The 26930-nt window shown below is 56.6% G+C and overlaps 5 protein-coding genes across 5 annotated transcripts; 3 read left to right on the top strand and 2 right to left on the bottom strand.

The window, feature by feature from the left end:
* Nucleotides 1-1276: 1276 nt before the first annotated feature.
* On the top strand, nt 1277-1903 carry HRG_05220 (uncharacterized protein; the record flags this gene model as incomplete). Its single annotated transcript, XM_044863691.1, has 1 exon — nt 1277-1903. The coding sequence occupies one exon, from the start codon at nt 1277-1279 to the stop codon at nt 1901-1903; it is 627 nt and encodes a 208-aa protein (XP_044720223.1).
* Nucleotides 1904-3982: 2079 nt separating this feature from the next.
* Nucleotides 3983-5734, top strand: HRG_05219 (phosphatidylinositol-specific phospholipase c, X domain-containing protein; the record flags this gene model as incomplete). Its single annotated transcript, XM_044863690.1, has 1 exon — nt 3983-5734. One exon carries the CDS (start codon nt 3983-3985, stop codon nt 5732-5734), a length of 1752 nt encoding a protein of 583 aa, XP_044720222.1.
* A 5247-nt stretch (nt 5735-10981) lies between these two features.
* HRG_05218 (MULE transposase domain-containing protein) lies at nt 10982-11729 on the bottom strand (the record flags this gene model as incomplete). Its single annotated transcript, XM_044863689.1, has 4 exons — nt 10982-10991; nt 11052-11088; nt 11151-11176; nt 11242-11729. 4 exons carry the CDS (start codon nt 11727-11729, stop codon nt 10982-10984), a joined length of 561 nt encoding a protein of 186 aa, XP_044720221.1.
* A 2451-nt stretch (nt 11730-14180) lies between these two features.
* HRG_05217 (putative coiled-coil protein) lies at nt 14181-14704 on the top strand (the record flags this gene model as incomplete). The annotated part of the gene is made up of 2 exons (XM_044863688.1): nt 14181-14488; nt 14536-14704. 2 exons carry the CDS (start codon nt 14181-14183, stop codon nt 14702-14704), a joined length of 477 nt encoding a protein of 158 aa, XP_044720220.1.
* Nucleotides 14705-16578: 1874 nt separating this feature from the next.
* Nucleotides 16579-21230, bottom strand: HRG_05216 (trafficking protein particle complex subunit 10, TRAPPC10 domain-containing protein; the record flags this gene model as incomplete). Its single annotated transcript, XM_044863687.1, has 4 exons — nt 16579-18279; nt 18334-20385; nt 20452-21146; nt 21197-21230. 4 exons carry the CDS (start codon nt 21228-21230, stop codon nt 16579-16581), a joined length of 4482 nt encoding a protein of 1493 aa, XP_044720219.1.
* Nucleotides 21231-26930: the final 5700 nt, after the last annotated feature.

Genomic DNA, 26930 nt, shown 5'->3' with positions numbered 1-26930 from the left:
TCACGTCACGCGGGGAACGACCTGAAAGTACAGGGCCGCGCAACTGCTCAGCTCGAGATGTCTATCGGATGAGCCTGTTGCCGACACTTGCATGGTGGAACGACACCAACTGCCTTGGCTGTGCCTGGCCTGGCCTGCGCCACTTCGCCGCCAAGACGCCCTTGGCCCAACAAGAGGCGGCATTCTACGTACCGCGTGGAGATCCAGGGCTTTGCGATTAGCCGAGGCTCTAAGGTGAGGGTTTGGCGCCGAGATGGAACATGCTCAATCGCGGCTAAGGGCCCATTGCAAGGCGACTCAAGCTCACGTGAGTGACGCCACCGGGCCCGTTCGGCATAGATCAAGCAAATTGGAGACAAATTGGACAATTAGCCTCGAAAGTGCCGTCAAAAACGAGTCCCTCGTTGCGTTTGCGGGTCGAGATGTTTGGCGGCCAGGCACGCGATACCCGTTTTGGTCCTGAATAGAGCCTCAATACACGGACCAACCTGCAGAAAAGGGGCAAGACATCTCAGCACGCCCTGGGAAAACGCACGCGCCACATCACGCTGAAATCGGGCCTGCCTTTCATTTCGGTGCTTGGGCTCTTTGCCAAACAGTCTATCATTGCCACTCCAAGGACAGAGGCCAAATCCCCCTTGGCCACCGCGCATCCGTCGGCTCTACGCGGCCAACTGGTGAGCCGGGGCACCGACAAGACATGCCACTGGGAAGGCACAAGCACCTGCCTCGCCAACTAGCATCCGTCTTATTGATAAATGTGTTCAGCTCCACTCGTGGAGTCCTTCTCGTCATGCATCAGCGTACCCCGCGGGAACGAGAGCTGCCAGTGGCGCTCATCAAGTCCATGGTGCCTCAGGAACTCCACCATGGCTCTCGGCCGTAGGTCTCAAGGGCCCTATGGACCCCGGATCAGGACAAAGAAGATTGTTGAGTGTGGTGTGCAGACGTGGCGACCTCGGCCGACCCCGTCCCCTCAGCCCGGGGTAATGGCTTATTGACACCTCTGTCAATAGGACAAACAGCCGACGATGGCGCACCCACGGCTTTCAGCTTGGTCAAGGCTTCGACTCTCGAGCTGTCTGTACCTGGCACGGTGCTCATCTCCTTTGAGGTTGATAAGAAGTCTCTTGATGCTGCCACAAGATCGTGGTACTCTCAGAGTCTCCATCGGCAATCATCGCTTTGTCCAAACCCGATCCCTTAAGCACGACTATATTCTTATCCTGATCAAAATCCATTGACGGGCTGGCTGGCCTCTGATCCAACAGCCGAAATGAAGTTCGCCGCCGCCGCCATGGCAATGTTCACCGTCGGCGCCCTGGCCGCACCGCATTCTGCAGGCAGTGTCTCTTGCAGTGACCAGAAGTTGACCTGCCTAAGGGTCGAAGGGGCCGTCGACGCCCTCTTGGAGGCGCGTGACGAGCCCAGCAGCGTTGAAAGCGCGGCCGCCGAGACGGCCAAAAGAGGCATCAGCGAACTTGCAACCTTGATGGCCCTGAAGGCTGACGACCCAGAAGAGTTTCTCAAACAACTGGGTATAGGGCTTGAGACCAAGTCTAGCGAGGGAGGCACCAGGGACAAACGCGAGGCTGCCCCTCAGCCATGGTGTCGGAGACGCGGCTGGTTGTGCTGGAAGCGGGATCTTTCGAGCGTCGGCGAGGGCAAGAAGAAACACGAGACTGACGCCACAAGCTGCTGGTATCCCGGAAACTTGTGCTGGAGGGCCAAGCAGGCTGCGGAAGTCGTGCTCAAGGCGGCGGGCCTGAACGGGGATCCGACAACATTCGTGGACACGCATGAGGCTGGATGCCTCCGCCCTGAGGATCGGTGTAAGGCGTCCAAGCGAGACGTCGACGCCATCCAGGCCGTCGCGCGCAGAATCACATCCTCACTCGAATAGACGGCGTCCTCGAGCCCGTTCACGCCATCGACAGCAGCTTGTCGATCCGGAGTGCCCAGCACCGTGCCACTACACACACTCACAAGTTTGCGAACGGGCGTGCGGTGGTGATGAGACCCGACGTTTTTCTTCCTAGTCCGGCGGCCGAAGGAAATTGCTTCTGCGGCCAAGTCCGTTTCATTTATCTGTTTATTGTCTTGATCCTCAGGAGGGAGAGACCAACCGCAAACGACGACTCGGGAAGTCGGATTACGCGAGCCACGCCTGCCACGACCACTGATGCATGATGCTCATGCTTTATACTTCTTTTCGCCGCAAGCTGGCGACCCTCTTGCCATAACGACATGGCGAGCTCAGGGCTCTTCGAGGCCTCGCAGCGCGTTTTTATACCCTGGGTAATCACGGACAATGGGGCGCTAGGGCAGGACGGCAATGCGACTGCAGGGCACGGGATCACGGGCCCGTTGCCGAAACGTGCATGGATGTACGAAGGACGTATGCTTGTAACCATAGTATATCAGGAAGGAAGCGAAAGTCAATTGATGAAGACGATGGTGAATCAAACCTTGGTGCACAAGACTGACCCCTTGGTCCAGAGCATGACGTGCGGTGGCGCGAGCGGAGACTGCCGACGACAGCGGTTCACGACGGACGGCATCATGGCATGTACGTTCAATCATTGCGATCCTCCCCACGACGGCACAAGAGGCCCGGGAAGCACCGCACCCAAGATTGCGCGCAGAGGGGGCTCCCTCATCCTTCTCCGTCCTGGGTTCCCGCACCCGGCGAGCCCGGCCGTCGTGGGCGCTTGCACCCCGTGGGACGCGCGCCTCAAGCCGGAACTGGGGAGTTGGGGAACATGGACGTTTGTTTTGCGTTGTTCAATATTTTGAATGAGGGAGAAAGGAGGAGAGAGCAGGGCGAGTGGGAAAAAATAGAAACGACAAAAGGTGGGTGGTGGGAAGCTGGAGTCACATGACTCTGGCACGTGGGGCGGCAGAGTGGCTGAGTGGACGGGCCGCTGTGATTATGTAAGACTAGGCGAAGCAAGTGGAATTGAAGCCACAATTCAGCTTTGGCAAAGACGATGTCGGTTCGTACTAAAACAGGTAGTTAGTTAAACGGCTCTACAGGTGCCCGCAACTGCGACGCACATGCATGTACTCACTCCAGTTCAGCAACAATTGATGGATGATCTCAACGCAGTGCTCTTTCCAGAGCCTGGTCCCCTGGTCTTGGACATGCGCTGCGCCGTGCTCTCGCCCAATCATCGTCGCTCCCTGGCTGTCACCGAGCTGCGGCTCTCGGTTCCTGCAGGATGCCGTCAGCATTGGAAATGTGCTGAAGCGTGCGCAAATACTGTATGTATGTACATACCGTACATAATTCGTACAGCAACGCTCATCTTTCATGTCTCTCGTCAGCCTGTGGCATCATCACGTGCGCAAGCCCTGTGCTGGAGACCTTGTCCCAGGTCACGGGACCGGAGCCGACGCCGTTCCGCCCTCGTCTCTTTCCTCGTCGACTGCTCTCGCTTGCTCCTCGTTTCCCCTCCCGCCCTCTCCTTCAAAGGTGCCCGACATACGATTGCCTTGGACTCGGCTTGTCAAATGCGTCCCGTCATGTCGAGAGGCCTTCATCCGTTGCGCGAAACCGTCGCCAACAATGTCGCGACACAAGGCTTCCCGTCACCAGAGAGCCCCCAAAACCAACTGCGCCACCGCCATGGCCCCGACAAGCGCCAGCATCCGCCCTCGGGTTTCGTTTTGAGTTAGAAGCCGGTCAGAGTGTGGCGATGCTTCCAGGCGACCCCACCCACACACATGACGCACTCCCGCTCCGCCATCTCGGCCGTTCCTCGACATCATCTTCACCGTCTCGTACTCTCGCCTCTCGTTGCTGCAGCCATCGCGTCGACGCTTGCATCGCACGCTCTCGACCTTTACTCGACAACGCCTCTGTCATAGCAAGAGGTCGCGCATACACCACGTGCCCAGGCAGACCTAAGCACCCTCACTCTCGACACAGCCTCGCAGCGTCCACTCATCCCCGTGCCCTGCGCCTCGCCTCCAAGCAACAATGGCCGAAATTTCGTCGCGTATGGCAACCTTGAACCCGTTTTCGAATTCTGCAAGCGAAGAGGACGACGACAGAGGCGAGGAGTTCGGCGTCGACAGCGTCGGCGGAGGCGGCCGCTCTAACCGCCGCACCGAGCAGGACGAGGAGCCACTAAGGGTCAGCCATGCCCTTCAAACCTTCCTTGCCAAGCACGGCGTCATGTCAGACGACGATGTGAGCTCAGACGCGCGTGACCAATGTGAGGTTCTGCGCAAAATGCTCGGCAAAACGTCTTTTACCGTGCCAGACCACTTGCTCGTCCGCTCTCACCCCCTACCGGAATACTTCATCAGCTCCAGTCATAACACGTACTTGATGGCACACCAGCTCTACGGCACGTCGTCGGCCAAGGCATACGAGACTGCCCTCAGGATGGGATCCCGGTGCGTCGAGATTGATGCCTGGGACAACAGCAACGACCCGGACGAGCCCAAGGTCACCCATGGCTACACTTTCGTCTCCCACATTCCGTTTCGGGCCGTTTGCGAAACGATCCGCCAGGCTTTTGACGAGGAAATCGACCTGGCCTCACGCGACCCCGATTACCCCGTGGCTCCCATCCTGCTATCCTTGGAGAATCACTGCGAAGACCACGGCCAGCTGCGCCTCGTTCAGATCATGAAGGATGTCTTTGGCGACCGTCTACTCAGCGAAGCGGTCCGTCGGGAAGGCCACCGCGAACAAGAGGGCTCGGGTGAGCATGTCACCCTGGCGGAGCTTGGCCCGCGCATCACAGTCATTGTCGAGTATCACATTCCCGGCGAAGCCAACTACAGCGACTCTTTCTCCGACGACTCATCCAGCGCCGAGGAAGAAGGGGCCACTGGCGATGCAGCACGAGACAAGAAAGGCGACAAGCCCGTACCGTGCAGCGTCATCATGCCGGAGCTTGCTGAGCTCGGGGTCTACGCCCAGTCCATAAAACCGACTGACAATTCTTGGTACGACGTAGCGGGACTGCTCAACGGGCCGCATCACCACCTCATCAACGTCTCCGAGTCCGGGCTATCGAAACATCTACCGGCCAACGCCGCGGCCATCGCAAAGCACAACGCCCACCACCTGATGCGGGTCTATCCCAAGGGAACCCGCATCTCGTCCTCAAATCTCAAGCCCGTGGCCTTTTGGGGTATCGGCGCCCAGATCTGCGCCCTCAACTGGCAATCCTTTGGCACGAGCAACCAGCTCAACGACGCCCTCTTCAGCGGCTCCGACGGCTATGTTCTCAAGCCCGCCGCCCTTCGCGCAGGCGGCAACGGCAAGCTCGGCACGGGTCGGATGAAGAGGCTTCGCCTGCACGCCGCGGGGGCCACGGGTATTCCGCTGCACGAGGACCGGGAGGCCGACTCAATCAAGCCCTACCTGACGTGCAATCTCTACAGTCCTTGCCCCATCGAGGGCGACACGTTCAAGCGCAAGACGTCGCCCTACAAACACCACAGGCTGGGCATGCTGCACAGGGGCGAAAATCCCCCAGCCATCGATCCGGTCTGGGACGAGACGCTCGAGTGGGTGTACGAGGAGAATGAGCTCGTATTTTTGCGCATGCTCATCAAGAGTGACGACGCGTGGGCCAAGAACCCCATGATTGCCGCGGCGGCGGTGCGCCTCCTATACGCGGAGCCTGGCTGGACTATGATCAATATGATGGACATGAAGGGGGGAGAGACGGGTTGCACGGTGCTTGTCAAGTTTACGATTGAAGATGCTTGATGGCGGTGCGTCTGGGCATGGCCGGGCTGCTGGGCGGGAGGGAATCGACTGGGTTGACAAAGCTTCGTTGCACGCGTGTTGCCATTTTCCGCTGCAGTCCCCCATCCGATGTCCTAGCCCAGCCTTGTTGCCTGATTTGAGGTGCACCGCTTGCAACGGATGGACTCGCCGTCAGGCTCGATGATTCCTTCTCGTCCTCTAGGACCCGGATTCCAGGCCATTGCATCATCGTGCTCCTCTCCCAGCGGCGCCTGCATTGGGGGGGCCGATCACTCGGCCATGTCCTGTGGGTTGCTTACTGCCCTGCGCCCTGGCTGCCCGGCAGTGTGACGGTATGCCGAGGCGTGGCCTTGCGCCTTGTCGGTGCCGGGTCGAGGTTGGAAACAAGGAGGCGAGCAGCGGCGAGTTGGCCCACAGGTGCTCGTTCTGTGCTCTCCCTGTCGCGCATCAGCTCACGTCTCGGCGCCATGACTCTGGCGCTGTGGGGTGGTGATGAAAGAAGAAAGGGGGAAGCGAGATCCGGGGGGGGGGGGGGTGGGACACGAGGTGAGGAGTCAGGGAGTAATGTACACGATGGGAATATGAGATTCGAGGCACAAGCCGCCGGGCCGAGAGAAAGAAAGTAAGCAGGTAAAGGGGAAGCAAAGACAACGTTGTCGGAGAAGAGTGAGTTCTGGTGGAGTTGGCAAAACAGGGGCCAGTGCCGCCTCTTGTTGGCGCGCGCTCATCATCCCATCTTCTCCTTTTCTTGGTGTCTGCTTCTTTCCTTCCTTGTTGTCTCGCTGATCGTCGTGATGATCTGTTGCGTGTGTTTTTCCTTTGCTGATGCGTCGGCACGCCGATCCCCCCGGCATGTGGCCGAGTCACGGAGACGCGCTGTTTCAACTGATGAACTGTGATTACTATGGGATTTACGGAGTAGTAGCAGGTACGAATATGCTGGGTATGGACAGTATGTGCGTACTGTAGAAAATAAGGTGGGCGCTCCAAAGGGTGATGGGCATCCGGGAGAGTGGATGCGGCCACGGCGCATTTCGGGTTGTGGGCGACATGGCGAAGAAGGACTTTTGCCCTCGAAGACAGACGGCGGACCCCTCTCTCTCTCTCATCTCAGGCGCAGGGGACCCTGTGTGTGTGTGTGTGTGTTGTGTGGTGTTGTGTGGTGTTGTGTGGTGTTGTGTCAGCACCGAAGCGCCTCACCCGGTCCCCCTCCCCGTCGATCTCGGCCACATAGCCAACACACAGTAGACATCTCCTGCGTGTGTGCGTGTGCCTCGTGTGCGAGCGAGTGAGCGAGGAGGTGTGAGTGAAAAAAAAAAGTGTGTGTGTGTGTGTGTGTGTGTATGTACATGCGTCCATCAGGATCCAAGTGAAGTGTCGGTGAAACGCCTGGGCCGCGCATCAGGACATTGGCCAAGCAGGTTCTGTTTCGGATGCCTCGTCCTCAGCCTGGATCGTCTTTTTGATCTTCATCATCACCGTCATCGTCATCATCTTTGCTTACGGTATCCGCAGTACTTTATCGGAGCTGGGAGACGACAGGAAAAGGAGGGGCGGTTGGGAGGACGGTACAGTAGAGAAGACGATGAAGATGGTGGCCCAAAGACGACCCCTCCTGCTTTGGAATACCTACCATCCCATCCTATGCCTTCTCGGTGTGCAGGCAGAAGAGAGGAGGGGGGCCAGCACGTCGCTGCTGGCCCTGCGGCTATAAACAAGTGCTACATGTACTGTATAGAGACGGCAGACGTAGGCACGCGTGACGAGCCTGGGAAGCGCGCGGTGCAGGACGTACTGTACATTCAAACAAGGGACAACGCCAGAGGAAACTACCACTCTGCTCGGCGGCCCTGGGCCTTTTGCAACTACAGCATACAGTGCTGGAAGCGTGTCCGTCTACCCCTAGGGTTTAAAGTGCAGTAGCGAGGAGACTTGGCTGCTGGCTACTGTCACAATCAGGCCACTGGGAATCAAGGGCGACCAAGGACAGCACCGCTTGGTACCGATACTTGCTCGCCGGTTGAGCTTTGCGACGCCTCTTTCCCCATCGGCCCGTCCATGTCGAGATGGCCCTCGTCCTTCCCTAGCCGGCGTAGCACTGGGCGCGGCGGTAGGTGACACAGGCAGCCGGAGAAAGGCCAGTGAGCGAGCACCTGGCCTAACGGCCGTCGTGGTGTTACTCTCCGTACCACTTATGTATGTATGTAAATAATTACACCGGGCACGACTTGAGCAGCAGCGACAGACTCTGGACAAAAGCCCGGAGCCGCCAGATGGCTCAACAGCGGTCACGGGCCATCTAGAAGGCCAATCGAAGGGCTTGGACTGCGGGCTGCCGACCCTGTGGCACTCACGGGAGACGGGGCGCGAGCCGCCTTGTGAGCAGAACAAGCGAGGCCAGGCATGACGTATGTATGTGTGTTGGTCGAGGCACAGTGCCCGCCGCGTGTGGCAGTGCGCAAGCCAGCCAGTGACTGAATGGGCATCAAAAGGCAAGCCCTGGTGCTGTTTCTGCCTGGGGCATGTGCAGCCGCGTCGGAGAAAGACGCCTTTGTGCTCGTCGTTGGCCAGCCGCCGTCCAGTCTGCGGCGACGATCATTAGCCTCTGCCGTGCCGCGTATCAGTCATGTGTAGGGGGAAGGCAAAGACACGGCCGTGAGTCTCAACGAGTGCAGCCGAGGCCCGGAAAGGGGTGTGAGTGGCCGGCGGCTAGGTGGCACATGTACCTCGACGCCCATTGTCGTCAATGTTGCCTGTCCCGTGCACACACGAATGGGGGCGAAAGGATCGGCTTCTTCATGCCATTGGCGGCTGGGCAAGCTGGTGATATGCTTCGGCATCGTTGGACAGGCAAGCCGTTGAGGGCCCCTTTTTTCTCCGTCGTGTTTTCCCACACAGCCTGATGTCATGGATCGCCGCTGGTCAGCCAATGGCTAAGCTCCTTTGACGTTGGGTTTTGGTTTGCTTTGTCTGTCCCCTAACTTGTCAACCCACTTGCTGGCAGGATTCGAGAGGCTCGAGGCACGGCGTGTTGGGCACATGAGGCGCCATGCGGTGCAAGCGAACCCCCGTCTCGTCGTTTTGGCCGCAGGACCTCTCGGGGTTGAGAGGTGAGACGTGGCGGTTGCGCGCCTGTTGCCGGGAGGCTTTTGCGTGGTGGTGAGGGCTGTTTGGTTCCTCGCCGTGTGCCCAAAGGCGGCTGCTGCTCGGGGCCTGCTCGGGGCCTGTGCTTGGGGTCCGCCTGGACGGAGAGAGGAATGAAGTCGATGACAAGGGGACCGCCCCACTGCCGGTGCATGACGCTACGGCCTTGGGCAGCCACCTCTTGTACCAGCGACGTCGGGGGCGTGCAGGAGGCTGGTGTGGGCGCGAGTACAGCTACAAGGCGTCATTGGACATGAGGGGAAAACTCTGAGCGGCAAGAATGACATGATCAGCAAGAGCAGCTGCAAACCTTGGGCGCTGTCGGACGAGTAATCAAACATACACTCCAGATTTTCAAACATACACTCCCGACCTAAGCCCCATTTGGAAGAAGACCCCGCCACCAAAATTTGGCGCGCGCTTTCCCAACGCCGCTGCCGCGGCTGCCTGCCTAGATATATTGTCGCATATCACGCCCGTGTCAGTTCCTGAAACCTTATGCTCGATCACTGCCACTGCTGCGCCAGGCTTCGCCGCAATGATCGGGGTATATATTGTTGCACGAATGTGTGCATCCAATTCTTTTCCTTTCCTTTGTTCTTTAGATAATTCTCATCAATTGACTGATGCCACAAAGATCAACCGCTGTCACGTGCGAGGTGTGGGACACTATTGTCTGACATATATGGATTCTATCTGCAATTATTACCAACGCCGGAAGATGCATCCCTTAGAGTCATTCAATTGAAGCTATCAATAAGCCCGGCCCGATCGATCTTCCGATATATATACAATATGCATATAATGGCGGAAGGTCTTTGCCTACCTCTGTGACTGTGACTGTGACTGTGAGGAAGGATCCGTCCGACGCGGCGGAGGGCGAGGCACGTAAGGAACGAATTTGTGACCGGCCTGCCTGCTAGTTTTGTATGGTGCCGTGTCCTCTGATCCCCTAGCTGCTGGAAATGCTCCGTAGCCGTCTCGTGAGACTGTGCCGGCGGCTGTGCCCACATGAAGCCGTCGTGATGTGCCTGTGACGAGGAGGCGGTTCTGCCACTGTGACGGCGCCGGCGCCTGTACGTATACAGGCACAATTGGTGTAGGCGGTGGCATCACATAGTATCCCTGTGACGGCGGCGCCGGCTGTGGAAGTGAGGGCATCGTCGTTTGGTATCCCTGTGACACCAGCGGCACCTGTGGAAGTGAGGGCACCTGTGATAACAGCACCGGCGTTGCTGCTGCTTGTGACTTGATGAAATCACCGATCTGCTGGGCAAGATCGTCAACCCGGCTGCTCACGGAAGCAAGTGTATTCGACCTCTTGTTCATGATAGTGGTGCCTGTGCCCTTCCTCTTCTTCTTTTGCGTCTCTGGTGGCCGTGATACGAGCTCTGGGTTGGCTCTATGCTCCTCTTGCTCCCAAGCACTAAGGATCCGGCCCGTAGATGCCTCTAGTGGAGGATACCTCGCGTCTACTGTTTCCACGCCGGCGAGGCTGGACAACGTCAGGATCGGCTTCGTGGTCTGCATCGATATATTGCTGTTGTTCAGGCTGCTAGTAAATTAGTATAGTACTTATGGCTGGAGCAAGATACTTACAGTCACGCCGTAAACCCGCCAGTGGTTATCAATAAGATGCAATGGTATAAGGGCGGCCGCGTCAGCCTGGATCAAATCGCGGATTGTATGCCGGCAGGGCAGCCCCCATTGCATCGTGAAAGCACCCGTACAAATCGTAGGCATGCCTCGATTATCGGCAAGCTCAGCCGGGCTAGCCTAACTTGCCTGAAGATCTGTTTCATCGGCTGCCAGCCAATTTTTCGGTGCAGTGACTTCATAATCGTCTGCTTGGCCCATTCAACTCTAGCTCTTGCAAACTCGGATTGAAGCTTCTCGCGATGCTTCTTTTGCCGATGGGTAACGAGCCCTCTGATGTGCTCTTGTAGCTGATGGAGGTCAATGAAGCGGTTGCGTAATCGTGACTTCAACTCGTGATGTGTGCTCTCCACACGGGAAGTTACCGTAATGTTATAATTTCGGTACTGTTGGATAGCGTAGGTGGAAAACTGGGCACGCCATGGCCAGTAGGTTGTACGGAGGTAATTAACGAGAGCTATAAGAGGAGCTATTTAGTAAAAGGTTAGAGTAGGAGGGTAGTTAGGGCTAGGGTTACCTGGCTGATCCGAAAACTCTATACAGAGTAGATCCCACTGATCTCTGCACTCCTCAGCCGTGCGAGCCCTAAAGACTGAAACCCAGGCATCACGGATACCGTCAGCTGTGTGCTCAAAAGTCCGCCTTGGAGCCGGGGTAGTATTGGGTTTCCATCGTCATCTTCACGATCATCTTGTTGCTCAACGCACTGATCTGCCAGTTGTGAGGCATGTTGAATCTGGTAATCAGTGGCACGGTCGATAGGTCGGTCCTCGTCAATGGCATTATCTGCCTGTATAGGGTCGTCGAGAGCGGCTGCTGCAGCGAGGCGAGTCTCCTGTTCTGGCCTATCTCCGCCAATCTCGGTGCCATCGAGGGATCCTTCCCACTTCTTCTTGATGTGAAGGATCACGTTCTTCATCATATGCCAAACGCACACTTGTTGTTGCGTTGATGGGAAGATAGAGTCAAGGGCGTTCTTCAGGGCGGTATCAAAGTCGGTAATCACAACGCCCGGGTCCGGAATATCAGCCTGCCGACCAGCCTCACGCAACTGTGAGAGGATCCATTGGAACGCGCCTTCGTCTTCCTTGGCAGTGAGGCCAAAGCCTACACTGAAGCTCTTGTGTAGCCCTGTTGTGCCAATGATCTGTAGAAGCGGCATGTTAAAGCGGTTGACCTTATACGTATTATCCATGATAAGGAGCTCGGGTTACGCTTCCAGTCAGCAATACAGTCATCGTATGTCCAGAAAAACCTCCAAACCTTCCCATTAGGCCACGGTCAACTGCATAGTAGCTGATTTCCCCTTTGCTTTAGCATCTTTGAGTACATCGAGGAAGGCTTGTGTAGATGTAGAGGCGCCGTAACGGAAGGCACGAAGTTGCAGCTGGATGAAGTGTATATCAGAATCGGTAATAAGGAGCTCAGGATATTCCTGTCGGATAGCATCCACGATATCCCTGCTCTTGTTATTGACGTTCTTGCTAAGCCCTCGACGAGGCTATGAAGACGCTCGATGCCGAATTTGCGTTGGCTTCGTTGACGGACGATGGGGTTAGCAATTGGCTCAAATAGAGGTTCGTGGTTATGAGAGCCGTGCTTGATGGTGACTTTGAATGCATTGCAACGTCGGTAGAAGCGGATGTAACAGCGAAAGTCACATCCCGACTTCTTGGATGACGTCTTGTATATACCCTCTGCCTCGTCCCAGGGCCTATACTGACCACTGTATTCACAGCGGATATTGGCTTCCTTGCGCCTAGGCTTGCCGGTATTCTTGCTATTTGCAACGACTACGACGTAGCCAAGGAGCTCTTGCGTAGCTTTGAGTGTTTCAAGCGCCTCATCATACGTATCGAAAGACATCTCCGTGATAGCCTCGGTGCTACTGTTGGTATTGCTTTCGGTCGAATTCATCGGGACGATTGACTAGACGTGACTATTGCGGTAGGCGGCGGCGGCGTTGCTGTTGTGTTGAGTCAAGTGGTGATAGCTTCAATTGTTGATGATTGCGAAAATGCAGATGGCGGCCAAAAAGGCAGGTGGCTGGGCGGGTGGGCGGCGGCGATGGTCACGGCAAGCCAGGGCGTTGGGAAAGCGCGCGCCAAATTTTGGTGGCGGGGTCTTCTTCCAAATGGGGCTTAGGTCGGGAGTGTATGTTTGAAAATCAGGAGTGTATGTTTGATTACTCCTGTCGGACCGGCCAGGTTGCCCGATTCGGCCATATGCTATCTCGCGTGTATCCACTGCAGGCACAGTGCGTGCAAGGAGAACGAAATCAAGGGTCCCGACAGGCGACATGGCGCCGGTGACGCCATTGGCTGTGCCAGTGCATGGCACATTGTACCTATGTACGGATACTGTACAGCACAGTACGGGGTAGAGCGTGCCCGCCTGTGCAGTACGGCGCAGTCTCTCCAAATACGAAGGGTTGCCCCCCGTCCAGCAGAGGGCGCGCGCACAACAACATGCAGGCACCGAGCGGTTCCCAGGCACGTGCCTGCCCCTTTCATTCCCAAAACTCGACGCCGCTGCTGGGGATTCAGGCGGTCGGCATGTGGGGAGGGGAAACCTCTTTGCAGCGCCGGCCTTTGCCGCTGCAACAACCCGAGCTGCGGCTCCTCGACGAGGGGCCCTTGGCCTCCACCAAGCATTGGTCTTGGAGAGCATTTTTCAAATCGTCTTGTCCCCATTGTCGGCCGGCGACATTGCGACAATGGCTCAATGGTGGTGGTGGGGGGGAGAGGGCTGTTTCTCCACAATGTCCGTCACGGCACCTCCCGCCATGGCTCATGAGCAAGGTTTTGTTGGGTGGCAGCGCCGTGAAGCCCGCCACTAGAAGTGGAAGAGCAAGACGGACGGTGTCTGTACCGTAGTACTGTCTGTATCCGTAAGTATGTTGGCACATGCTCTAACCGAGTCATTACAGGTGTGCTGCCCACGGACGCCTCTGGAGCTGCCAGTGCTGCACGTACTGTACAGGCGGCCCGGACCCCGGCAACGGGTACAGCATAGGTAAGGTACTACTTACAGGTACTTACTAGCAGTAGTGCGCACTGGCGTGGCGTGGCAGCTCATCTTAATCTCTTTCTCGTCGCCGTAGCGGACCAAAGTACACTGTACAAGCACCCTGCATACCACCCTGGCTCCCGGTGCCGTCATAGCACGCCTCGGCACCCCACCAACAGCAGGTACCTCGCTGTAGCCGCTGTAGCCAGCACTGACACTGTACGGCGTCCGGTCCTTGATATCCCAACTGCCCTTTTCTTTCTGCCCTCCCTCTTTCTCGATCACTGTACAACAAACACCATCCACTCCCCCTCCTCTTCCTCCCACTTCGCAATCCCCTCTTCCTTTTCCCCTTTTCATTTCAGCTTCATTTCAGCGTGCAGCAACTCGATAAATCCCCCCCGCCGCTTCTGCTCCTTCCGGCCCCGGCTAGGCTCGTGCAGCTTGCTCGTGGCTGGTGACGACTCTCCACCTCGACGGGCCACATCGGGACCCTTTTGCCCACCTCGTCTTGACCCCCCCGTTCAAGTTAATTTTCCGACTCCACCACCAGAGGCACCAACCCTCTGTCCACGTATTTTCCTCCCCTCCCTCACCTCTCCTCTTCCTCTTCCTCATCACCTCGTCGGAAAGCGCCATGTCCGACCATCACGACTCCCGGTCCGTCGGCTCTAACGCAAACTCCAGCAACATGGAGCGATCCGACTCGTCCTCGTCGTCCACTCCATCCGACACCAACGAGCCCGCCCTCCATCAGCCCGTCCCTACACGCCCGCCCCTCCACACTCGCAACAGCAGCGGCCCCATGGTTGTGACGCGCGACAGCTTCGATGTCGGCCCCGTCGAGTCTCATTTTGGCCCGGATGACGTCAGGGCCATGAGCCCCCGCAGGACAAGCGAGGACATTGACAAGATGGGCAAGGCCGCCAGGGAAGAGCTGCACCGGTACGCCTCCTTGGCTCATAGGACGTGCCGCATGCTGACCTCGCCAGACACGCAAAAGCCCTGCAGGACTCCCTCCTGAACATCTTCAACCGAATCGAGGCCGTTCGCGAAGAACACGACAAGCTCGACAACAACAACAAGTTTCTGCAAAAGTACATTGGCGACCTCATGAGCACGAGCAAAATCACCGCGTCCGGCAGCAGAGGCCGCAAATGAGCTGGACAGACCCGATGCGGCGCTCACGCGGTGCCTACGTGTCACAACACAAAGACGACAAATGTTTTACCAACGATACCCATGATGTCCAGAACGGCTTGCGAGACGTTGAAAGCGGCGCGTGTTTTGACTGTCAGCCGACGGCGGCCAGTCCACGATGCCTAGCTAACCTCACGCCAGACATGGTCCTCAACTTGCATTAATCCGAAAACTACATGATATCCAAACGCCGGACGCGAATGTCTTGCAAGCTCGGATAATTATTTTCTACTCGCCATGGAGCAAGGGCGGCCAGCTCGGCTTCTCGACACGCGACAAGCGGGCGTTCATTGTACTTTACTCGCAATTCTGACGGCCGCTTCGTTTGTTTGCATTTCATTTGCGCGGTTCCAACGCGAGGACAAATCCGGAGACGCACCACGGCGCACGCCCACTTCACACGTATTGTGTTTACTTTTTTCGGAGGTCCGTCATCTCGGAAGCATCAGAGACCCCTTTGTTGGCCTTGGGCCATGCATTGTTTCAAGCCCATGGCGTCGGCGACGCCACATGTCGGTGCACGCATAGTATCTGGCGTTGATTGGATCAGGGTACAGGGTGGCCCCTAATTTGGCATTTTTCGTTTCTTTTTCCTTCCGTCAGCCTTTTGGTCTGATATTCCGAGTCGGACAGCTAGACGATTTAACGTGGACAGGCATGGTAGAAGGGGGCAAAATGGCAGAGTCGGGGGCCCCAAAAAGCATCCAGACAGTCACTGAATGAAGCATTCAACCACCGAACGCTTGACCCGCCAGGGGATACTTGACGGTGCATCAAGGGAACAGCATGTCGAGAGGCATTGTGGGAGGCTGGGTTGCAGTTTTCTGGCCTCGTACAGCGTCTCCCTGCCGAGGTCCCTGGATGTCGGCCTGGGCCCTTGTGCACAGGCACGGAGCCGGCGCGTCGGGCTATCCAGGGAGCATCCTGGGAAACTGGTCATGAATCTTGACATGGGAAATATCCGCAGGACATGAGGTACTCTATCAGGTTGTCGCCCCTGCTCGCGTGCTTTTGCGATTTGAAGCTCATGTGGAGGGAGGCACGATGGGAGCGAGAGGGTTCCCCGCCGCCGGCGAGAAATCATGCAAACAAAAAATCTAGGACAGGAAATAAGAAGACACCACCCCTCCCTTTCCAAATGGCTGGGTCTGTCCAAGACCCGAGAAAATGGTAAGGAAATAAAACGAGGGTTTTGCTTCATTTTTTTTGGGGTCCGTACTCCGTACGCCCACAGCCAATTGGGGAGGAAGAGCTGCCATGTTCCCCCCCCCGGTAGGTACATATTTAAGAGCAGTTGGCTGCGGAGGGGAGGGAAAAGGAAGCAAAGGGGGATTGAGGCTAGACTAGCGAAAGAGGAGGGGGACTATCGATCCAAGGGTCTCTCCGTCTCCCTCATCCTCTTGTTGTGCTTCTGCTTTTGCTTCTGCTTCCACCTCTTGCCTTTCCCTCTTTGGTTACACGCGCATTTGTCTGTTTCCTCCCTCGTCCCGGAACCCGGCCAATTGGAGGCTACGCATGGGAGATGGTCAAATATTGCTAGGATGGAAGGCGGAGTTGGGGTCTGGAAGTGGGCGTGAGGGAGAGAGAGGAGCGGTTATGCGCCCGCTTATGCTCAATCGAAAGAGGCGGCGGCGTGATGCCGGTCCACCTGGTTCATCACGGCCGCGTGCTGCCCCTGTCTCACTCAATAGCGCGCCGTGGAATATTCTATTCCTTGCGCGAGGCATCGCAAGCCCCGGGGGGAAAGGGAAGTGGGGAGCCGCGGGCCTCGCTAGATGGCACCGCTTGGCGCAAAAGTAGGCCGAACAGCGAGAGACGTCCGAGACACATCGTCTTCACGCCACCATCCTCGCATCCTGCCCCCCGAGCAAGCCCTCGCTCTCGAGCACCAGCGGCCCCCCGGCCGGCCCGCTCGCGTCGAGGCTGACCGTGACGCCCCTGCGCTCCTTGACCGCCCGCACCGTCTCGCCCACGTTGCGCCAATCCACCTCGCACGCCTGGCTCGCCTCGCCCGCCACCATCTCGCGAATCTCCACCGTCGGCAGCGGCAGCCACCCCTCGCGCTGCGCCACCAGCATCAGCGGAATCTCCGCCTCCGTCTCCGCCCTCGACGACGTCGCCGACGACCCCGGGATCACGAACCGCCCCTTGCGCCGCCCCCCCAGAAGCCACGCCTCCGCCGGCGCCGCCACCTCGTACCCAAACGCCTGCTCGTCGCGCTGCGCCGTCTCCGTGTCCCATGCCCGCGTCCACCGTAGACGGAGCGTCGCCGCCACCATCTGGTTCACGCACACCGTCGCCGCCCCCCCGCTGCCCACCTGCACGGGGCCCGGCTCCGGTAGGTGCAGCCGCATGTCCGCCGTGTGCACCACCGACAGGGATGGAATCTCCACGGGAATCAGCAGCGATGACGCCTCGCCCGGCGTCCCCGTGCCGAGGCCGATCCGCGGGTTCTTCCGCTGCCAAGCGCAGAGTAGCTCGCCCAGCTTGGCCGCTGCCGCCTCGCTCGACCCGGGCACGGTCCCGAGCCCCGCGAAGCGCTTCTCCCATGCGATGCCGTCCAGGAAGGCCGTTGTCATCTCCCCCAGCAGGGCGGCCCGCTCAAAGTCATGCGCTTCGAGCCCCCTCCTCGCCTCCCTCAGCACGTGCTCCACCACCAGGCCCGAGTACTGTTCCAGTCGTGTCTGTCCCAGCTCCTCTGCGATTGACTCCCGGATGACGTCCTCGGCCACGGTCTGCAGTACGCTGTAGTGCAGTTTCAGGTACATCGTCCTACCGGACCGCTTCCCGGTCTTTGTCCCAGCCTTCCTCTTCACCCGGTACAGCAGACTTGCCGGCTGCTTCGGGAACACGGTGATGTCGCTTTGAGGGGGGACGCCGAATGCAGACTCAAAGAGCTCCGAGTCCAGCAGCTCGCTCCTGTGCAGGGAAATGGGGCTCGACGTCGCTGTCGAAATAATGAACCTCGAAAACAGGGCGTGGTGCTTGAAGACGTCCTGCACGTTGACGCCAAGGGCCAGGGAGACGGGAATCGTCAGCGCCTTGGCCAGGAAAAAAGCCTCGCCCGACTGGGTGACATATTTCACCTCGAGCTTGGCCAGCACGTTGGCGACATCCTGCTCGACAGAGTACGGAAAGTGAAACGTCGCACGTGTCCCCTCAGTCATCGGTCCCAGGAAGAATGCGCCGGACTCGGGAGGCCTGGCAAACCCCATCGACGAGTCTACAAACTTGGCCTCCGTCGTCAGCAGTCGTAGTCCCCCGGTGGCGGGCCGTACGCGGATCTCGCAACTCTTCAAGTCGTTCCACCCAGTGCTGAGCTCAAAGTCGAGCGCGTTGTTCTTGTCTAGGCACGTATGCTTACTCGCGCTCGCCCGCACGTCAAGACCGCCGGTGCGCTGGAATAGCCTCACTTTCGGGTCTTTAAAGACGACCGCCGCTTCCCTTGGCTGACTTATGTCCTGGTCGTAGTAGAGATACAACTTGCTCGATAATAGGCCAAGGTGACTGATGATAAACTTGCCACTTACAATAGACTGCCCTTTTGGTTAGCTTGTTGGCTAATATTATACGTCGAATCTCCTACTTACGTTGCAGTCCAAGGTGATGTGGTTCTTACCAGGAGACAAGACGAATAAGCTATTCTTCTCAAACGCAAGCTCTTTGCACGGTCCACTATCGATGCTGGCCACTTTTAGCTGGGCAGCATCGATCGTTATGTCTATAGGCAGCAAGCTGTGCAATGCTACTAAAAGAGAGCAGGCGTCGCGTCTGTCGTGGTATACAGGCGGCCCGTCCAGCTGGATGTTCGTAAAGACGCTCGCCAGCGGCAGTTTAACCTCGCTCGGGAGCGTCTTTGCCAGACTAAACAGCTCGCCGGTGATGGCATGTAGCGGCGACTTGTCGGCGTGGCTAGTGTCCCGTGATCCTCGGAACAGTGCTGACTTGTCCTGGAGTCGCGCCCTCTCTGCGCATGCTTTAGTGAGTAGTTTGAGAGCGATACGCACAAAGTCGTCTTTGGACTGCAGCTGGCTTAAGCACCTGGCGTACATGGCGAGCATTGAAAGCTCCAGAGAGCACCAGCCGTCCCCTCCAAAGAAGAGCGTTGTTTCGCAAAAGTAGTCGGCGGCAACCTTATACTCCTTTATGTGCACCTTAAGAACGGCCAGGTCGGCCCTGCAGGACTGGACAGCGTGTTGGTGGCCTGCCACTGTGTGGTGCCATAGGGCCTTGTCGGTCAGAATCTCATATAGCCGGTAAAACTCGTCGGCGCCGTCCATGGCGGCGCGCAGTATGTGACTCTCGATCCCCACCATCGAGGCAGCGGCGCCCAGACCGTCATCTGAATTGTCATCTTTTGCGTCATTGGCGGCGGTGCCACCGTCATTAAGGCTAACGTCGTCCATCTCGTCTACGCCCGGCTCGTGAATCATCGGAGCCTCGTCCCAGCCGTCGGACCAGCCCCGCCTCTTGCCCAGGCCCCCAAGCACGCTCCTCGAGAGCATGTAGAGCTCGGCCCTCCGAGCAGCCAGCTCTTCGATCCCGACTTTGAGGAACTGCGAGCTTTGTGCCCCGCCGTCCGGGACGCTAGCCCGTCGACCGGGGCCAGGAAAGACGCCTGGGCTCGGCGGCCGACGCGGCGAGGCCGAGGCGCGGAGGGATGTGCTGCGCGCCGGATGCATCATGGTCTTTGGCTCTGGCATCAGCGCCTTAGGTTCCTGACCATTGCCGGGCAGAGCGGTAGAGGGGATAGGAAGCGCCCGGGTCGACGTCTGCGCCAGGATTTGCTGCGCGACCGAGAACGCAAACGACGAGACAATGTTGTCTACTGCATCTAGGCATCGTGCATCGAGGGAGGTGGAATTCGGTTCCGAGCCCGTCTCGGCCGTAAGCCCGCGGAGTAGGTCTTGGCGCATAACCTGCGAGATAAAGGGGATAAACTCGAGCGTCCTCCGACATATTTCGGCCAGCATCTGGAGGTTCTCGGGCTCGTTGTCATGGCACATAGGCGGCGCAAGCGGCGCGACTCCGCGCAAGACGGACTCGTGCTGGGCCGTGAGCTTAGCCAGCAACTCCTCCCGCGTCGAAGATGCGTTGCCTAGGCGCAGGAGAAGCGAGATTTGTCGAGAGAAGATGTAGCATCGAAAGTCAAACACCGAGACCTTGTTCTCTAGTATCCTGTCGCGATACGCCTTCTTGGTCGAACTGATGCTGATGTCGTCGGGCGAGTTTTTTCTGGGAGGTGCCCCGGAGAAATCCTCTGCGTCGACATCGCCGCCGTCATCAGACGTTGGGGCCAGAGCCTTGCGTACCAGCGTCTTTAGCTCATCTGTGTAGCTCAGAACCGCACCCCCGTGGCGCTCCGGCGAGCCCGTCTGAGCCTGTCCGTCGAGAACCGAGTCGAGCCCCACACCGAGCTCATCGTAGCCGACCAGGGCATCCTCGACCAGGCCGACGCTCTCAAAGCCCCTCGCCAGCCCTTCTTTGAGGATGAAAAAGGTGCAAAAGTTCCAGCCCGGTAGGCTGCGCTGGGCGTCCTTCTCCTTGATGTCTTCCTCGTACTGGGTGACTCGACGATCAAAGGAGGAGAGAATGAGAGTCTTAAACTTTCCCACCAGGTCGCCCCAGGCGTTCTCCGCATCCTGCTTGGTTTCCATATAGCCCGACGGCACGGCGGGTACGACGCGGGGGAGTATGTCGTAGGGCACATCGTTGATGCCGATGCGGATCTGGGCCACGCGGTCCGAGGCGCCCTTGGTGGACGCGTTGAAGTCGGAGCGTAGCTTCTCCAGGAGCGGCAAGGAGCCGGTGCGCCACCGCGACGAGGCACTCGTCTTCTCCGGGGTTCCCGTGTCGGACAGCTTGCCACTCCTCGGCTGGTTGGCGGCGGCCGTGTTGGGGATGACGACGTGGATGATGAGCCACTCAAAGGCATCGTGCTTCTCCTGGTTGCTGCTCTTCTTGGAGCTGCCGGATGGCGGAGTATGCAGCTTGAGCCACTCGCGGACCTCCAACCGGACCGACGCCTTGTACGAGTCGTTGTCATCGCAGCGCACGAGAAGGACCTTGAGGTAGGGGGTGCGGCGCAGGCCGGGGATCTGATGGCGACGCTGGCTGCCGGGGGTTTTCGCGGGCACGGGCTGGGCGGGTGCGGCCTCGCTGGAGCCTGACTGGCCGCCGACGGGCTGGTTCTGGAAGCCGTCGTCGCGAGACGGTCTCTCGGCGTCGCGAAGCGGGGGTGCAGGGTCGGAGCTGGATCCGCCGGGGAGCAGCTCGACATGCAGGGTCTCGATGGATCGGATCGGCCCGGCATGCGACTGCCAATGAAGGTTTCGGAGGGGCAGGCGAGGGACTAGACCGGGCGCCAGCAGCTTGTAGACATCGTGAGGATCAAAATACTCGACTGGCATCGAGTTAGCAGGCAGCTTGTCCGGAGCGGGAGCCCGGACCTACCGGTAACTGTAGACGTCGAAGTCTGCTGATCCATGGCTGCCAGGCTGCCTGGGCCATTAGCGCAAGGCGGGATTCCTCTCTGTTTTCGCCCACGAGGCGTGGGATGTTGTGCAGCCGGGAAGATGCGATGAGCTGGATGAGGTTTGAGCCCCTGGCCGCGTACAGTGTGTGTCAAAGTAGCCAGGTTTGACAGATACTTTGCGGGCCGCGGAAGTCAGTTCGAGAATCAAGTATCTCGTCAAATACAGTACCCTTTTGCCGCCACCAGGCGTTCATGCTGTACCATACCTTAGGTACCTGGATACCTATAAGTTCCGGTCCCGTAGACTCAAGAGAGCATTGCGGGTTTTGCTCCGGCGAGGTGGTCTGTGCTGAGCTCAAACCAGGTCGACGTGACTCGTTGCGCGGCCTAACATTCCGCAAGCAACATCTACTACCGTACAGTATTCCATACAAACCAGATGCCAGCTTCCTGGCGAGAAGGCCAACATGCCGCACAGGAAGGTCACATCATACATACATGCACCAAATTGGCGGTATCGGGCGCTGCGCCTTGACTAGCCACACCTCTCCACTTTTTCGGGCGCCCTAGGCTGAGAGGTATGTACGTATTATATGCTCCCTAGGAGATAGTCACAGCCACAGCGGGTCGCGGATCGTAGATTGTCAAACAGTCAATTACAAGCTACACCATACACAACGATAGCGGCTAGGCAAGGCGACTTGAACAACACCAGTCAATTGATGAGAATTATCTAAAGATTAAAAGAGAAAGATTAAACCCCGCAAATAGCAGGGACCTCCATATTCAAATGTGGTATTCACACTTGTCGTGTACTGTTGAATATTGTCTGCCCTGCCTCTCCAATGCTTGTAGTTTCCGCGGGCAGTTCCCGGAGCAGTATACTGAGGCGCATGCACCAGCGGTGCTTGGTTGACGAGAACAAACTGTCGGCTGCCCGATTTGTATATATGATCAAGGCTTCCCAGACGCAGTCTAGAAATGTAAAAATTGCTGTCCCCTTGTTCTGATTATCGGTAAGAAAGCCATACAAGAGAAAGCGGGTGACGGATTGCCACTCCTGTATAAACCGGCGACTTTGCATTGGGATTAGGTCTGCTTCCCCGGCGGTTACCAGCTGGGGATTCCGGACAACAAAGCTAGGTCGTGACGGGATCCGAGGGACCGACGGGGTAGGAAAGCGGAGGTCCGTCAGAGAGCTGGGGCTCAACTTGAGCGTTGCAGACTCCGTGACATGGCGTCACATTCAGAATACGCGACGAGGTCCAGGGCATATTCAGCTTTGTATTTGTTCCTCGGGTTAGGAGTTTTCCTGGAATCGCTTTCTCCCGTTGTAAATAACTACCTTTCCGAAGTTGCATTTGACCTTGGTTGTGCTCTTAAACACACACCCTTACAGAGAGGCAGTTCAGCTTGACCAAACTGCGCTAACATCACCGAGGCTCGTAGTGAGCACATATTATGCTAGTGTGGACAGGCTCTTCACTGCAGTGAGGTTATTCGAACTGGTTCAATTGGTTATATCTTGTGTAACTAGGGAAACGTGTCCCATACAAACTGTGTGCAAAGACCTTCCTCCCTGTGTCTCACCTCTTACTCGCACGTGACTAGCGCGGTCGATTAGTTATACGTGCGCGATCGGTGCCTAGTGCACAGGTGGATCCAACACTGGAACCTCTTTCTAAATCGATGATCGCGCACTAATCAATCCACCAAAACACACCAAACACAGCGAATTAAGATGAGATAGGAAAACACGAACAAGAACACCAACAAACTCCTACCACGATGCATCACTATGTTGGATAGTGTGCTCTGACTGTAGCTCTCCTCCCCACACTGGGTGTGTTCTGCCACACGCCATCATGGGCCGCATTTCGAGCGCCGGATGCGCTAGCTGATTCCATCGGTCCCACGTTGGAATATGGACACGAGGATCTCCTCGTTAATGTGAATGGAATAAAAGAACGACGGTAAAGCAGAAGAAGGGAACGAAAAAACGATTAAATCTCGTCGAGAATTGTTGTGTTATTGCGATGAACGAATCCTTCCACCCTCACGTTTAGCTGATTGTCGCTAATAAACTGCGTGAGGGCGCTGTTTGGTGATGCCTTCGTCATAGCATCGGCAGGGTTATCTGCGCCGTTGACCCAACGGATTTCCGCAATATCCCTTGATTCATATGCCTGCCTCAGCGCCATGATATCTATCATGAGTCGCTTCTCTGTTGTGGTGCCAAGTTTGACGAGGCACTCATAGAGGCTATATGAATCTGTGCAAATGACGAGCGGGATTTGCTTCAGATCAAGGCGTTGTGCGATCGTATTGACCGTTTGCTTGATCACAAATGCGAGATCGAAGCCCGATGTCAATCCATAGATCTCTGATGCAAGAACGCTTCGAGTAACGCGCTTGCATTTAGTTGAGCTCCAATGAAGAATGTTTCCGCGGATGGAAAATGAATCGGTTGATTGCGCGGTCTCATTGGCGATGATAATCACAAAGCCGATTTGAGAGCTTAAATCCTTATTGTTGGCGAATGATCCATCGGTGAACACAAAGATCTTCGCGCTCTCGAGATCGATGGGTATGTAACATAGGCCACGGTCGGGATTGTTGATCTGCCATTCAATCCGCTTGTTCAAAGCCTTGAAGTCGGTATTAACGGGCTCTTGGGCTTGTGCCGCAACGGAACAATCGTATGTTGCTTCGGGTTGGCAAATCGAAGCGATATATGCCCCCCGGGCGCGTTGAGCAGCATAATCCTGATGCCTACTTGATGCCTGAAGATTGATCTCCTCGAGGTTTTGGCTTGGCCCTTCTGCCTGACGATGACACAGCCATTTTGTATGGTCAGGCGGCTGCCGTTAAAGTCGCAGATGGAACCTTCTTGGAGAATCTCTTTGGCTTGGCCTTAAAGCAGAGTTCTTTCTCCTCGATCTTGAGAAATGCATCTGTGCCAACAATGAATGTGTCATCCGTTTGCAAGGCCGCGATGCCAAACAGGTCCTTGTCGGCGATGTTGTTTGCCGTGATCAGAAGGCACGGGTCAAACGAAGAGGTTTCCATATTAAGCTTGCGGCAGTGATGGTCGTGATATGTGTTGAACCAGTGGGCTCCTGCCTCTGCGATGCCATATAGCGGCTTCACGATTCGCAGGATTGTTCCTCTGGATATCTTCTTTGAGTTCTTGAGGAAGGGCTGCAAGGATGACACGGGCCAGCTTGGTCTGGGATTGTGTGTATGCCATCGTGATGTCTCTGATCATGATGAACATATCCCGTGTGCAGAGAAACGGTGCTAAGGCCAAGGCCACGCGTTGTGCGGGCCGGCTGATGGTAGGGGCTTGTGTGAGGATCCCACGTTTCCCATCATCATTGTATCCTTGCACAACGAGGCGTGATTTCTCGTATGGCGTTGCAGTATTTCTTCCCTTAACCTCTCTGACCATTCGTGATTTGAAGACACGATATCCACCATGTTTATTCGCATCGAATTCTTCGGGTACAATGACCCCAGCGGCGAGGAGGTTCGTGAGCTCGAGTGTGTCGGAAGCTTCAAATGGGAAACCGGTGCTTGTGATCTTTCCTTCAGCTCGTAGCCGCTTGGCTAGGCCGAGATGTTCCATTTCTTTTCGAACAAGAAACGCATTAGCTTCATGATGAACGATAAATTGAACGGGTGAGCAAACAATAGTGGATTCTGATGTGCCATTTTGTGCAGCATCCTTCCTAGGTCGGCCACGCCTGCGCGGCCTCTTTGGCTCAGGGTATTCGAAAGGTTTGGGTTGGTCTTCTGTGGTAGGAAGAGGAAGAGGTTGTTGAGTTGTGGGTGGAAGGGGAAGAGGGTTTTGAAGAGGATGTTGTTGATCGGATTGTGTTGAGGGAAGGAGTGATTGTTGTGTTGATGGGTCTGTGCGGCTAGGGCTAGGGTCGGGTTGCAACTGAGGAAGGAGCGATTCCGGTGACGATAGTACGGTTGGACGCATGTACTGCGAAATTTCGCTGGTCCGTTGTCCAGGTCAACTGCGATTTCCGTATCCGTCACCTCGAGCACTTTATATGGGCCTTGCCATCCGTGCTTCTCGCGAAATACGCGAACTTCGCTTCCTAGCGCCAGGGATAGGGGCAGGCGCAACGCTGTATCAGGCCCATTACGCGTATTTAACGCGGTCTGAACCTTCCTCTGGGCGTTGATCTTCCTCAGCTCTGACATCGTTCGCCACACCGCCTTAGCTCTTGCCATTGCGGAAGGTGTAGGCGGCGAATCCATCGTCATTCGAGGCAGAGCACCGAAGACGAGGAGGGTTGGAACGAGGCCATCCGGACCGGCTGTGTCGTTGACAGCCTTGAAAGCCATTTGAAGGACTTGATCAGGGCTCACGGTATCCTTCAGCTCTGCCTTTAATATATCATATGCTCTTCGGACGGGCACATGATACTTCTCAACCTTCCCAACAGCCCAATGTGCTTCCACAGGCACCTGATGACACGTTATTCCCATCAATTTCGCTTCTGCTTGGAACTCGGCAGCAGCGAAATTCGTGCCTGCGTCATGAGTGATCACATCGGGTGGTCCAAGGTATGTATCCATCCAACATTGTTTCAACGCGAGCCACGTTTCCTTGGCCGTCATGTTGATAGGAATCTCCTGCCTGATAGGCAGTGGCTTGATCAACAACATGGAGGACTGGTCTGCCACCCAATGTCATGACATCAACGATGACTTCGTAATTGAAGTCACAATCATCCTTCAAGCTGAACTTGAACCTTCGTGGCGGGTCGGATTTCATCTGACAGTAGTGGCAGAACTTCTTGATCATTTCCAGAGCTTCGATTTCCACATCATGGCCAGCCGAATTCAGCAGCTTGTGCAGCCGATACACGGATGGATGACCAAAACGCGTGTGGAGGCGCCGCAATTCAGCCTCCGTGAGATATGCCACTGATGCCTCTTGTTTCCGCAAGAAGAACCACGCGTGACCCCATCTTCGAATCACTGGAACGCTCACACCATTGCCAACGAGCTCGTTCGTGACGTTATTTAAATATACGCCGAGCCGATCCATATCAGCTAGGCATAGGAGGAATGGCGTTGGCACGTTGACTATATGAAAATCAACCTCTCCCACTGGTGTGTTCAAGGTGATCACGCCAAGTGGTGTTTCCAATCTTCCTGCACCAAATCTAACTGGTTCGGGCTTGCGATCATCACGGAATTGGACTGGGGGCATCTCTCGTTGGAGAGCACGCAGTTGTTCGATTCCTCCCGTCGATATGCATGCCGCACCTGTGTCCGGCATGATTCCTTGGAACGAGTCTTGAGAGTAACGATCTAGTATGAATTGTGTGGGTTCGTCACTGTTGAATAACTTGATGCCTACTGAGAGATCCGATGATGGAAAGCTTCGTTGGACAGAAGGTCGCAGCAGCGTAGAACGATTCATAAGGGTCAGAGGAGTCAGAATCATCGGATTCCTCGGTTCTCGAGTCATCCTGATCCTGTGATTCCTTCATAGTCAGCCAAGAACATAGCATACGAACGAGATTGACCGTGGAAGCCTCTCTCGTAGATACTTCTCTTTGGCTGCTTTTCTCTCGTTTTCAGGATGTCTCGTTGAGAAACAACCTTCCTTGCCGCAAACGTAGCATTTCTTCTTCCAATTTGGCTGACGCCTTTGTGATTGACCTCTTGTTCCGCCGGAATTTCGCT

Source organism: Hirsutella rhossiliensis (genome assembly GCF_020360975.1).
Source record: "Hirsutella rhossiliensis strain HR02 chromosome Unknown scaffold00005, whole genome shotgun sequence".
Classification (NCBI taxonomy): Eukaryota; Fungi; Ascomycota; class Sordariomycetes; order Hypocreales; family Ophiocordycipitaceae; genus Hirsutella; species Hirsutella rhossiliensis.
This window is presented reverse-complemented; position numbering and strand designations above follow the sequence as displayed.